The sequence below is a fragment of the Passer montanus genome, unplaced genomic scaffold (genome assembly GCF_014805655.1).
Source record: "Passer montanus isolate IOZ18808 unplaced genomic scaffold, ASM1480565v1 scaffold13, whole genome shotgun sequence".
In the NCBI taxonomy this organism is placed as follows: Eukaryota; Metazoa; Chordata; class Aves; order Passeriformes; family Passeridae; genus Passer; species Passer montanus.
Genome location: NW_024359832.1, coordinates 3,432,749 through 3,447,827, shown reverse-complemented (window position 1 = coordinate 3,447,827; position 15,079 = coordinate 3,432,749). Strand labels below are relative to the sequence as shown.

Sequence of the window (15,079 nt, the reverse complement as noted above, 5' to 3'; positions counted from 1 at the left end):
CAAGTTTCTGTAGGATTTTTTCAAAGGACCAGACAATATAATTTGGTTTTCTTTATCCCCAAATGTACTATGGCAACTGTAAAACAAATATGGTAGCTGTCCTACCACTGTCTACTAATACTGTCTACGGCAATTTCCATTAATCAAAAACATCTCAAAATGACAACCGCAGTAAAATACTGCAGTCTACTGAACCTAAGTTACACTATGGTAAGCTAGGAGTGATAATGCACACTGATTTATAGGAAACATCAACTTCACTGAGCTCTGCGAATGACTCAATGTCAGCTCCTGACATGGAATAACAAAATCCTCAAGAAACACTGATTTGAAATTTACTTGAGGCTTCCAGAACTACACACAGAAACACTTCCAAAGTAGTTTCGGGCAGACATTTTAGATCTGCAATCTGTAAATGCTCTGAATTCAGTAGTCATATACATCTTATCTCTGGCCAAGTTGTTTGTAAGTTCTTGTCTCACAAGACAAAAACTTAAAAACAACAAAATGGGCTTGGCCTGTATTTTCTGGGGAGAGGTGGTGGTGGGAGTGGCAGGGTAGTGTCTGTTAGGCTGCCACTTCAAATTGTTTATGTTTATCAATGATTCCTTCAAAAGAGAACTATCAGTATAATTTGCATTATAATACAGGTATCTAATTTTCTCAAAGCTGCAGAGATATATTTTGTTTATAAAACAGAAACAGACAAAACATCCCTAGAACTGTTAAGTATTCAGAGAAATGGAACAGATTTTTTAGACAAAAAATAGTAAAAACCCCATACAGTACCCATGTAGTTACCAAAGTAGGATTTGAAGAAAGTAGAAAAAACTGTAACACAAAGATATGAACTACCTGAAGCAAGAAGGTACCAATAGCTAGTAACTTCAATATTTCATGAAAGACAGTAAGGGCTACAGCTAGCATCACAGGAAAGGAAGAACATGCATTTTTCCATCAATTACAGTAAAACAATGCTCTGGATAGCAGACGCTAGAAAAAAACCCCTTATTTTCCAAAGCATTTAAAGAGTAAGTTTTATGAAGCAATTCTAAAATTCTAACATAAATTCTGTTGCTGTACTCCTTATTTCACATCCCACCAAACTAAGTAAAAAACACATGATCTGTGGAACAGGGCAATTCTGAACTGCAAGCTGAAGTTTGGGACCACTGCAAGGTGCATTTTAAATCCCAGACTAAGTCTAGGGAATATGTTAAGAGAACTCACAACAGTTATATTAATCAAAGTCAAAGATGAGCTATGGGAAACAAAAGATTCTTTGAAGAGAAGCTGAAGTACAGAACATATTGTTCATGATAAGAGATTGCAAGCATTCTTGAAAATACAGAGAAGGAAGTTGTGGGGCAAATAAAACCAAAGTAACAGAGAAAGACATGAAAGGACAAAATTAAGAGATAAATGGACAAATTAAGTAATATCTCAAAGTGTTCCCCCACCAGGAAGTGAGCTTTCAAACATCCAGATGAAAAAATTGTGACAGGAACATTCATATACAGAAAAAAATCCATCAGATAGGCATCTACAAGGGCAAAAAGCAGAAGACACAAGTATGTACAGAGCACAGACTTCCAGTTTGGGTTAACACAATCTTGTCTGAAAAGCAGAGGATCACACACTGTTGGGAAAGCAGAAGGAATCTTGTAAATTTTTGTATTTAATCAAAATAATAAAAAAAATGTTTCCTAATGAAGACAAGGACTCAAATTTGAACTTTCTGACACTGGATGATAATGAAATTCCTGCTTTTCCACTTTACACATTTTTTAACCTTCCAGTGGAAAATGGAGTGAAGAAAGAGCTGTCACTCTCAGCACAATTAATGACAATGAAGGAACAAACATAAAATAGTAAGTAATGCAAGGATTTCTGAAAGCACACAAGCAGCACTCAACTGCAGCACTGGGAGGGACAAGGACAAAGTCCTCTGGTCCATCCCTCACATCCAGTTGTGGGTAACACTGCTGCAAGACAAATCCTGAAACATTTCTAAGCTGCTTCAGATGAAAATTCTCCAACCAGCTCATGCCCTGTTCCACAAAGTTTATTACTTAAACATAGCATTGAACAGAAATCTTCTTTACTGATGCTACTGCCTCATAGTCTAAGTATCATGTAGTAAGGATATTATTCTTTTCTTCTTCACAGCAAACCTTTAGATGCACCCAGATACAGAAGACTAACTGGCTTGTCTTCCATTTTACACTATTTAACATTTATTTCACTCATACACCAGGGTATTATTATTTCATCTCATTTATTAAGCATAAAATCCCTTAGCCTCCAAATTGCACAGACAGGGGTTCTAAACCTGCACTTACATGAGAATAGCAAGCACAATTCTTACCATTTTTCCTAATCAAACAGCATCTTATCATTTATGAGATATAAATTGATGACCAGTTTTTAACCATGGAAGAGGACATACTCTTCCACATTCAACCTCATCTGCATGTTTAAACATCCAAGCCGTTAGTGCCTTGGAGACAAACCTCTGTTCCTTTAATATAACCCTCCCAGTTGACAGCCATATATTAATAAATGTCCTTCAAGTACAGTTCACTAACCACCTTCACATCTATAATTTACCATATTCACTTAGACTAAGCTTCTCTAGTTTGCTTGGCCTATATTCACAAAATTCCACATGCCCATCAACTCAAGTATTTCTTTGTTAATATGGCTTACCTCTTTTGGACACTGATTTCTGCAGGAAATAAGAAGCTCCTCTTCTTTTACATCAGCACAAGTTAGTTTTCTGTAAAAGGAAAGATGTATTTGTGTTGAAAAACAAACAAACAATTTAAAAACAACAGAAGTCAATGCAATGAGGGGTGCATTTTCAGTATATTTCACTGTAAATAAAAGTGGACTCATTTGTCCACATTCTGTGTGGCTAATATAAACTACCCTGTTTTACAGACAAACCCACACAAATTTACAGGACTTGAGGTACTTTAAAGAAAATGAACAAAGACAAATATACTTGCATATGATGAATATTTTCAGAACAATCCACAAGTTCCAGCTTACATTTCCTGAAGTCTAGCTTAACGTCTATCCACATCCACAAATGATTAAAAAGGTGTACAAATTGAAAGACTAAGTAGTTTTTCAATTAAAATAGCTAGAAATTGAAAGACATTAACTGCAAAGACAAAGGCCTTTTATACTAACTACATTCATTTTAACACTTGTATAAAATTATTCTTTTCATGCTCGAAAAGAAGCACATATGGAGCAAATTTTATGTTTTATATTTGCATAATTCAAAGGATTATGTGCATTATAAAACAATTTCTGGTCATGAGACTCCATGCATTTATAGCAATTTTAGCAGTAATACCAAATAAAATGCTTGCAAAATTTAAATAGAAAAACCCATTATCTTCGAAATTATAATGAACAGAAATTTTATAAATTGGCATAAGAGTAGCTCCCATCCCCAGGCATCTCAAATTATTTCCAGTTAATAGCATTCTAATGAAAAGCTGGGTTGTGTTCTGACACTTACAAGCATTCAACATACAGTACTGATAGTTTGCAGTGACACTTTATTTTAAGCATCTGGAGACATGATGGGCAATCCCCAGGATGACAGGGCAAAACACATCGGTGAGGACAGCCAGCTGGCCGGGGCTTGGTGCACTCCTCTTCACACTGTGAACATTCTGGACCCGCCTAACAAAATTAAAACAAAGTACTACAGAAAATGCCAAGCATTTGTTTTGTGAGGTGTCATTAACGAGCTGTTACACAGAAGAAAGAATTGGGGTGTTTTTGCTATGAGAATCAAGTTATTCAGTAAGATATTTCACAATTATTCACAAGAATAATTATTAAAATGTTTTTTAAGAGAAAACCAGAAATGCCAGTGTTTGTCAGTCAAAGAGAATTTTATTTTCCCTCCTGGGCATAGAAGAACCTCCTTAATATTAGTGCTTTGGAAGTGACCACAACCCCTATTAATTCTCTAAGGAAAACCGTTAGAAAAAGAAGTCATTACATATTCAAAACCAACTTATCCCACTCAACATGTTCTTGTAATGTCTGAGTCATTACATACTACGCTCTAATACAGGGGTGGAGGGATTGGTTTGCTTGATTTTAAGAAGCAAACTTTAAGTCATTCAATTTCCATACACATATGATATTCTGTATAATCTTCCAAAAAGGATTATTAACTTGAGAATATCCCAGGAAGTGCCTAAGGTCTTGCTTCTATTCCACAGACTACACAAGCCTACCAGAGCTGTGATGACACTCCATTCCATGTGATGCGATCACTGGCACAAGGTGATGAACAGCACAGCACAGTAAATAAAACTTCATTTCTACTCATATTCTTAACAGCACAGCACAGTAAATAAAGCTTCATTTCTACTCACATTCTTAACAACACTTCCAGAACCCTAGTCTGCAACCAAATAGACCCAGACAGATTGACACGATTTATCAGCTGAACCTACACAGCACAATATTTAAGGCCCACTATCACATTCAATGTTTAGTTTCCAAGAAATCAGCCAAAGCAAAGCAAATTTATCCAGGAATGAAGCTACAAAAGCTTCCCCAAAAGGACTATTCCAACACCAATGTTCCAATTTTGCTGTTCAAAATAACAGCATAAGAATTTTAAGGTTTTAATAGTTTTTCCCCAGTCCCCTTTCCGTCTCCTTCACCAATGTTCCAATTTTGCTGTTCAAAATAACAGCATAAGAATTTTAAGTTTTAAATTAAGAATTTAATAGTTTTACCCCAGTCCCCTTTCCGTCTCCTCCTATAGCTGAACAATTTTTGCTGAAGTTTAAAAAGAAACCTTTGTACAATGATTGTTTACAAATATTAACTCAAAAAATTCAAACCTAAGAAAAACAACAGCAACTAAAACCATTTAAAAAACTGTCATATAATATTTAACAGTAGGTAAAAGTAAACAGCTGGCCTTTCTGCAACGTTTTTCTAACACAACATGCAGAACGAACTGAAATTCCAGACAGAAAAATCACTACTCAGACATATAAGCCAGAAATTTAATCAGCCCTGACTACATTTAGTCTACCAAAACAACAGAACAAAAGCTCTAAAGGTCAACACCAACTTGAGTTCATAAGAATTGAAGAAAATCAAGAAATGAGATTTACCCATGCTTTGCAGGTACACAGACTCCCATTCTTCTGAGAATGTACTGCCTCATTCAAAATGGAGCTAGGAATAGTCCTGACTCATTCACATTTTAATTAGCTTAACTGAAGCAGCAGGCAGGCAGCCTCTTATAGTCAGGACTGGGGATGCTTAATTGTCAACTCTCCCTATCTACTGCTGTCACTCTGTTGCTGCAAGTTCTGTTCCACCAGCTGCACTAACAGCCCATACTCCTCAGACAAAATTTCCACAATCATAGATGTGTTAGCTACAACATACAGTTATTAAATGACAACACCACCACTTCCAGGACAAGAATCCACAGAGATATTATGCTATTTAAGTTAAATGTAAGGTAGTTACAATATAACACTCCTGCTTTACCCAACGAAATGCTTCTCTGTTTTTTAAATGCCCAGACTGCCCATGTTGCAACGTTTTCTAAAGCAATGCTTAAAAAAAAACCTGAGAAGATGTTTTCCTCCAAATCACGACTCACCCAAACCACAAAACATATATATGTGGCTCTGACTGCTCATAACTTGAACAATTTTAAGCTTTATAGTTTTGTTTCACATAATCCTCAGCAGTTAACACCTGCAACTGAACTGCATAAATAACAGTTTCTAGTACACACTGATAAACATGACTATATTATCCCAGTACTTTGAAAAGTCTTCAGCAATTCTGCAGCATTTCCAGTGCTCTCCTAAAGGTCTCCCAGCCTCCTCAACCCATTTAAGCTCTCCTCAGTAAACAGTTTCCCCAGCAGATTTCAAGTGCATTTGTATACAGGGATTATCAGTAGCTCCCCTTGGTCTTGACAGTTACAAAAAGCAACTTCAGAAGAGACTTCTCCAGGGTGTTAAATAAAGCTAAATAAATGAAATCAAAATAATGTCATCACAAAACAAAGTTACAGAATTTGCAAAAAAAGATAATATTGTCTCAGATTTGTAGTCTAAGGAAATATAGATTAGCTAACTGTCACAGCATCAATGGGAACAGCACACATTCAAGTATCCCAGTGGGATCTGGAATAGATCTTTACCTTCCAGCTGCAAATTCCTTATTTTCCAAGTAAAATTGAAGACAATTTCCATAAAATATATAAAATACAGAAAAACAAAAGCAATAAGGAAATTAACCTACCTTTTTTCCATCTGCACTACTGTTTGATTTAGTAACACGATGACATTCTTTCATACAGGTATGATTCTGACAATCAAGAAGCCGCCCACAAAATCTCTTACAGGAGTAGGGATTTGCAGAGTGACATGGTAACGGACTAACCTAAAAGTTAAAAATAAATAAATAATTATAGATATGCAGGTGAGATATATATACAAACATTGTACATATGTAGCGTGTGAGATATATATATATTTACACACACAGAGACACAGAATTATTACAGAGAAGTTTTGGTTCTCCTTTGAAAAAGAAAAAACACCAGAGAAATTCTATTTGATTTTCTAAGTGTCATTTGGGTTCCTGCCCACATAACAATGTATCCACACAAATTTGTTTTACACTGACTATAACAGGAAAAAAGCACACTTCATTAAACAAGCTAACTTTTGCAGCATAGTTTCTCTTTCATTTTGAAAGACTATTCTTTCAATAAAGAATAGTTCAAAGACCAAATCTTTTAGCGTCATTTGCTCAGTCTTTCTGAATTACACGCATGTCTTCCTTTAAAGGTTCCTAGGGTGCTTTACTATTATTGCAAAAGACAGTAACAGTTTGCTTTCACAGAGCTAATTGTGTTATGGTCACCATAAATCAAAAATATTTTACAGTCTAAAAAGGAGATAACAACCTGCATGCCAGAAATTCTAAGAAGCAAATACTGACTGCATCAAATATAACTCCCAGCATAGGTAAGGAGAAGCAGAAATAGCCCCATAAGGGGACTAAGATTTTAATGTCTTATGCTACATTTGTACTTTCCGATTTGAGGTCAACACTCCAGTTAACAGAACTCTGCAAAAACCTTCAGAGAACCTACTTAAAAGCCATTGCTTTTCATTGATACTGAAACCAGTGTAAACTCCTAACTAGGTTACTTGCCTAAAGTTGAATAGTACAAGTCCCTCCATATAAAAGGATTAGAGAAAACTCGCTGTTAGCATTTTCCAGCCCTTATATAATACTCACGCAAAAAAAATTCATTTTCTGTGATGTTGTCAAAAAAAAAAGATCTTTTTTCTTAATTTCATGTCATTTCTCAGAGAAAAGCAAACTATTTGTGATGTTATTACACAAGAGGCTAATGTGACATAACTCACTTTGACTAGATTAAGGGTGTGATTTTATGTTGCAACTGCGGTTGACCGAACAGCTTCTCAGGGCACCCATTCCTTCTCTCTCTTCAAACTCTACAGCCCTCACAGCAATCTCCTACCACTTTGAACAAGTCCTTCCACACATCTCTCTTTACAGAAAGATGATTCAAATAACCAAAATGTCAGAAAACAAACCAACAGAAAAATGTTTCTTGTCTTTTGCCAGTGGCCTGGTCATCCAAAGAGGTGAACACAGGAACTGAAAAGAAAGAAGAGAGATGAACACAGAGGGCAGAATGAGGGACAGCCTCCCTTCAGCACAGTCCATGTTATCTTCCTCAATCACACAAAGCACAATTTAAATCACTTGCCATAAATTTTTCTGGACTTCACCCAAAAAATACTACTCCACTACATCACTTCTTGTTCATTCACAAGACTTCTAAACTCCCCTGATCACCCTGACTCACCAAGACTGAAGAGAAGTCTGCATGGCAGGCTGAACATCAGGCATGGCATACACAGGAGAAAACCTTGAAGCCATCACATCCAATCACTTTCACACCTCTGTGTCAGAGCCGAAGCTAATGCTGGCTAAAGCACTAATACAACAACCACACCTGGTTCCTACTGCCCCTTGCAAACATCCTACTCTGTCTCGGATAGATGTTTCTGGTGACCACAGGAGAAAAGCCAGCAAGCAGCAGGGTCTGAAGCAGAGAATAGTACCCTACCCAGAATGCACTTACCAATTACCAAAGCTTTTAATGTTCCTAATATCCCACCCCTTCACATCCTACTCCATCTCCCTATCCAGAGCACATCCTTTCAGTAGCAATGTAAGTAGTCAAATGATGTTAAAGATAAAAGAATTTAAAAAAATATGTATTCATCATTACATTCCACCCACTTCTCTACCTTTCCTTGCTCGCCCATTGCAACTCAGCATTTTATGACTGTGCTTCTGCTGTGGCTCAGTGACAGCAGATCGGGGCTGTTCCACAATGCTGGTGAGACTTTTTTCACCAGGCATTAGTCTTCCACCAGATAAGGACACAAGCACTAGCTCCAGTTAGAGCCAAGCACAGGCAGAAGTGGAGCATCCCTCCCTGTAGCATCGCTCAAGTACACAGATGAGAGGCACTGTTAAACAAAGACAAGACTGGTGAAGCACACAAGTCAGCCAGGCAACGATGGCCGCTTTCAGAGGCCTGACTAGAGGGAACATTCCAGCCCTCTGGCTGCATCCAGCAGAGCTTCAGCTTGAGTTCAGTAAGATATGACAATCTCTTGGAATCAACTGACACCATCACTAAAAACTGAAAATTTTCAACTAATTTAAACCTACATTATTTTTTTTCTCTTTTTTTTTTCTCCATTCCTCTGCTGTGGGTCTAAATAATAAATCCAGCTGAAAAAGTAAAGTTTTATTCCCTACAGTTGGAATGAGTTTCTGAAATGGTTAAATGAGGGCTGGAATTCTTAATACAAAGACAAACATCAAAGTAGCCACAAACTCCAGGAGGCTGATGAGCTGAAGAATGAAGAAGGCAGATGAGAACCATAAGTATTTTATGAAAGCTGAATGGGAAGAAGAAAAAGAAAAAAAGAAAGGAAAAAAAAGGCACCATTTTCACCATTTTCAGACTACAGGTCTTCCACAGGACAAGGAAAGGAAGGAAAGGAAAAAACCACATGACAACTTTCTTTCAAAAGCTTTCCAGGAAATCTCCTAAATGCATAAAAGCAATTAGCAGATAAATCAATTAGAATATGAAACCACAGCAAGGAAATTCTGGAAATCTTTATAAGGTGTTTAGCATAAAGATGAATCTCCTCAAGTTTCACATGAAATTTTACTAGAGGCAGAGTAATGGTCTTCCTCCCATGAACAAACCAGAACTAAAACCCATTCAGGATATTAAAACACACCACTAAATTCCTACCAAAAAAAAAACAAACCACCCAAGAAGAAAGAGAGTCCAGTAATATGCCCAGACTGATACAGGATATTTACAAGGAAGCAAAACCAGAGTGTTTTCCTTCCTCTAGAACATTTAATGAAATGAAGCAACTAGAAGAAAATCACACACAGCAGATAAATTAGTATCATAGTCAGTAAAGATTTCTTCTTTGTCATCATTTACCTTGTATCAGCTTTAATGTATGTTTCCCATAAAAAAGAGTTTTAGAATAATTTGATTTTAAAAGGTTTTTTAAGCAGCATATGTGTAGTACTGCTATGAAATTCCAATGTATGTAACAGTTTAAAAAAGTTAGAACATCAAGATTTCTTTTTTGGGATGGCATGAACTGTTGATAGGTGATTTTTTCTGACACACAACCTGAAACAAAATTGAGAGCTACTTTTAAGGGCCTACAAATGGAAGAATGATGAGTTATTTATTTTTCTAAATATATGTAAAATTATTTGAGAGAAGGCTGCACACTTCAGCTAAAAAAAATGTTCTTTCAGCTTAAACATAATGTGAAATCATACTTCCACTAAGCACATATTTTATATAATTACATAAATTTTATGTAATTACATCATCTGAAAAGTAATTTTAAGTCTGTTCTTAAGTGATAAATTGCTTTTTCTAAATGCTAGAACATGTAAGAGCTCAAACTAAATCAATCATTTAAAAATACTTCCTAAATTAAATACCAAAGAGAAATAAAAAAGAAAAAACGAAAAAACAACCCCATACACAACCTTCCCAACAAACAGCCAACTCCGCTATCTACACAAATTAAAATTACTGTCCAAATATTAAAAAATTAGTATATTTGCTTGTTCTGCAAGTCTTAAGGTGTTTGCTTCCATTTTCTATTCTACACTTTGTCAGTAGGCATCCTGATAAAACACAAGAAGACTTTACAGCTTGCTTCACTCCTAGTTTCTTTTTTATATCTCTTCCATTATAGGAGGTATAACAATAGTCCAATATAAGTAATAGCATAGTACAGCAATAAGCACCTACTTACAGCAAACGTTTGCTTAAGAAAATTGCTACTACTTTTGTCACTGGTGAACAGTCCCCATTTCCCTGTGAAAATTCCCTCAGGAGCAGGACCCTTCTACTGGAGGGTAGCATTCCTAAATACACATGTTTTCTCTTATTAACAGACGTAAATTAATTTGAGCTGAGATTATTCATTAGGAACCAATGTGGCCATAAAACAGTGAACAGACATTATATGGTTTTTTTTCTTTCCAGAGATCTCAGAACAACACAAAAATGTACAATGAGCAAAAAACCCACTGCAAATAAAATACACTTCCTATACACATGAATGAATCATTCTTTTTCATAACTTCCACCAAAATCTCAACTAGGAGACAATTTCACACGAGGAACTGCTGCACTTCAGCAGGAAGGCAGCACCGCCCTCTGGGGCCTGACAGGAGTAACAGTTCATCTAGAGTACCACGTAGCATCCAAAAATCTAAATAATTAAAGTCAGCTCTAGACTCACAGGGATTTGTCCTTATTTTCTATGCAAATCCATATATAAATCATGACCCAAAGCCACTGAATTAGTTTGCCAAGACTAGTATGCAACAGAAAATGAAATATTTTTTTAATTATCAAAAATCTAAATAATTAAAGTCAGCTCTAGACTCACAGGGATTTGTCCTTCTGTGCAAATCCATATATAAAACATGACCCAAAGCCACTGAATGATTTTTCCAAGACTAGTATGCAACAGAAAATTAATTTTTTTTTTAATCTGAAGCAAGTAGTAATAAATATGTAGTAATTGCTACTATTTTCTCTATTAAGTGTAGTGATACTGTCCTTCTGCTATGAGGAAAGACAAACTTCACAGTCATGTACATCTGAACAGGATCAAATCCTTTTACATTGTCTGGATCACATTACAGACTGGGTCTATTGACCACAGCTTTTATTTTGTTTAACATAAATTCATGGAAGTTTGGGTGAGATTCGGTATGTCCTGTCAAAAACCATGCCACTGACTCAAGAAAAAACTGGCTGATACACATGTAAGTTTTACTGTGGAAAAACAAAGCAAAGCCCATCTGTTTCAGCAACAAACAGACAAGCACTGTTGATCTTTTAATCCACTTTCAGGACATGCTTTGCTTTTCTTCAGCAACCATTAAGCTGCAAAACAGCTCAATGGAAAAGGTGCATTCACAGCTGGGATGGATTAGGGAACGTGCTGCCCCAACAGACTGCAGCTACATGGACACTGATAACAACACTTAAAGATGTCACCAAAACATAATCAAGGCACCATTAAAACACACATCAAGAGATTATTAATAAAGGTCAAAGAAAAAAAAATGTATCTTCAATATTTTTGTATTTATTTAGTGTTTTCTACTATTTTTTATTTGCTTAAAATGATTCTAGGTTTTTTTATAATATTGTTAAGTCAGGCTTTGACAGTGAATTTATACTAGACATACCAGTAGACAAAGCCATAACAGCAAAATGATTTTTTTAATTAGTTTAGCAATCATCTTTTGAAATCAGGAAAAAACACTTGACCTTACATTTCGTAACTTTTAGAAATTATTGTGAATAATGTTGACAGCTACTAAACATCAATTAGATTCTCTTCTCATGTAAGACAAAACAGACAGAAACCTCACCAAAAACTAGAGAAGGCTACACACCAGAAAGACCAGTTAGTAACTTAACACTAAAGAATTTTCCACTATACTGTCTGATTTCATCCATGTGTGCTTAGATCCAAGTCCCATGAACATTTTTCTGTATGACATTATATTCTAATCCTTTTAAAATATACACAGCAGATCATAGAACTCAAAAGTGTGTGACAGAGAGAGAATATTAACTGTAGAATGAGGGGGAAAAAACATAAATATTTAATAAAAATACCACCAAAAAAACACTTAAACATCTGCAAGAAAACACAAGGAGCTACATAAATCATGAGTTTAAATTTCTGTCCATGAATGGCACAAAGTCAAATAGTTATGCATTCTTCAGAAAGGAAGTAAAATACCTTCTGATATATAAGCTGTTGTGTTAAGGTACTTCATAGATTAAAAAATATGTATTAAAAAATCTACTATTTCTTTTCAATGTGTTTTGTTTTGCAGACTTAAAAAGTAAGGTAATTGCCATACTTCACTTCACAGGATAGTTTTCATGACTCACCTCATGCTGTCCAAGACACTCCCTGTTAAAACATTTAAAAAAAAATCAGAGATTTAGAAAATGCATATTTGTTTAGGGGACTTAAAACAGTGACAGTGCTTTTCACACAAAAAATTAGTGCAATCTATTTTTTAAAAGAGCTAACTAAGAAAATCACCCATCTATGCAGATCAATGCCTCCTCCTTTTCAACAGTTGTCTGGATTGCTGTGTTTTATAATGAAAACCTCAACATTTGTTTCATTGCAAATTAACTGTAGTTGTATATGATATCAGTTACTTTTTAGAAAGTAACCTGGTTTTGTTCCAAAAGCATCTTCTTTGTCTCTACTCATACATCATATTTTTCAGTTATTTCAGAGATCTAGTCTGAAGAACAGTTTTTAAAAAAATCTCTCTGGGTAACTTCTCAGACACAAAATAATTATCTTTCTGTATAAAATCTCTATTTTTAATTTGCTTTTTTTTGTTTTAATACTTACACTGGTACAGGAACCTCACAGGGAGGGCACGGTAGTGCAGTCTGAATGAAGGCTGGCTCAGATGGCTGTTCCCAAGGCCCTGCAGACTGGTGCTGAGAGCAAGAGATACTAATTGAATACAAAACACGAATCTGCCTGACTATAAATAAATGTCACATCTAAAGCCTTTCCAATTCTAAGAAATTCACCTTCTAGTAATTAGCTTTTTACTAGTGGCAATCTCCACATCCCATATAGACAAAAAAATTACAGTTTTATCCTTAACCTGGTTAGGGATAGAAAAATTAAGTCCTGTGGCTCCTAGTGCTAAAAATTAAGAACCAAGCCAAATGAAAAATACCAGTAAAACAATTCTAACCTGTTAATAAAGGTAAAATTATTTCAATTAGTAAGGTACTTCAATTACCATCATGCAGTGCATAACACATGTTAAAAACTGCCACTTTCTGACTTCTAACTTTTGCAAAATTTGATGGTTTTGTAAATAGCAGTCTTATTTTTTTTTTGTTCTTATGTTAAAAGCAATTGCTTAAAGCTGAAATTAGATGTTTTAAATACAACTCCAACAAGAATCTTATAATTTTTTGAGCAATTCAATTATGTATTACAAAATTACTTAAGACTACAACAAAGGAGCTAGAACATCTTAGCATCATGCTGAGCAGTACACCTACCTCTGTGCTTGATTATGTGTTTACTCTGAACCCCAAAAGCCTCAAAACAGAAGATTCAGGTCAAACTGATGCTCGTTGCTCCAAACACAAATAACGCACCATTTTTCACTGTTCACTTACCAAGCCAGTTTGCTTCACAAGTGCTTCGTCATGGCAGGACACAGGGCACAAATGGCCACAAGGTAAGGTTTTCTGGCAGGGCTGGCGACACGGAGGGCAGCGCCCAAAGTGACAATAGTGTTTCTCCTGGGTAGAATGGTGACAGGTAGGCGGCCGACTGCAGTGAAATCCAAGAATGAAAAAATATTACAGCAAAAATACAAATTACAGTCACTGGGCAAGTATGTTCAACATACAAAGAATTGAAATGAACAAGTTGTTGGTGTTTCTTGTAAATTGTATTACTTCTCACCTTCAGCAGGTGGTTAACATTACAATAAGTTTAGAGAGGAATTCTAAACAAAGTTAAAAATCAAAGTTAGGCTTACATATTCAAACAGCTGTTTCAATCCTAATTCTACTCTGCACTACATAATCTTGCTACACCCCAGCAGAAAATATTTTTTTTCTTTTGTCAGTACAGTTTTCTAGATAAACTGCCTCACTGAGGTACTTCAAAACATACAGAGATGACTTGAAGAAATGAGCTGGACTACAGAGTTGGAAGAGCTTGGTGAGACAGAACCTCCCCTATGAACAGGCAAGCTGCTCATGAAACCTCAGTGTCAGAGAGGTACCTGACAGGAGGGATTATTGCTAATCTCCATCTGCATAGTCAAGGATTCAGAAGACCAAGAAGTAATAACTGTAATCAGATAATGAACAATTTTTGCCTTTCAAGGTATATTTTACCACTTTCTTTAAGAACACTTTAAACTCCACTTAAGAACAGGAAACAGACCCACTTTCTATACTGACCTGCACAGCTGCTTGCATTTGGGAGGTTTGATGGTGCGCTCTCTGCCACAGGGCACTTTAATGACAGTTTTTCCACAATTGCACTTCACATCTACAGTCTCCGGACATGGATTACAACTACCTAAAAATAAACATATCATAATATGTAATAATTAATAATAAACTGACAAGCAAGTCAGAAATAAGCCCTCTCTCATATTCTAAAAAGAAGCCCAGTTATTTGGATCACACAACACTTAGATATGTGCAATTTGTATTTCAGTCTTACATACCTATGAAGAAATGTCATCTTTCATCTGAATTCAAAAACGGACACTGAAAAACTGGTACAATAAAGTTCTGCAGATTTAGTATGATATTAATGTTCAGCTTATGTATAATGAATTGAAAACA

General features: G+C 35.7%; 1 protein-coding gene across 1 annotated transcript in view; it reads right to left on the bottom strand.

The window, feature by feature from the left end:
- Positions 1–15,079, bottom strand: part of NFXL1 (nuclear transcription factor, X-box binding like 1) — a 47,588-nt gene that overhangs the window by 16,154 nt on the left and 16,355 nt on the right. Inside the window, exons 13-19 of the mRNA XM_039698765.1 lie at positions 14,687–14,807; positions 13,889–14,045; positions 13,095–13,186; positions 12,614–12,635; positions 6,319–6,459; positions 3,536–3,702; positions 2,710–2,779 (exon numbers count right to left, since the gene is read on the bottom strand). Of these exons, the coding sequence (XP_039554699.1) occupies positions 2,710–2,779; positions 3,536–3,702; positions 6,319–6,459; positions 12,614–12,635; positions 13,095–13,186; positions 13,889–14,045; positions 14,687–14,807 (770 nt within the window). The remainder of the gene's footprint in view (positions 1–2,709; positions 2,780–3,535; positions 3,703–6,318; positions 6,460–12,613; positions 12,636–13,094; positions 13,187–13,888; positions 14,046–14,686; positions 14,808–15,079) is intronic.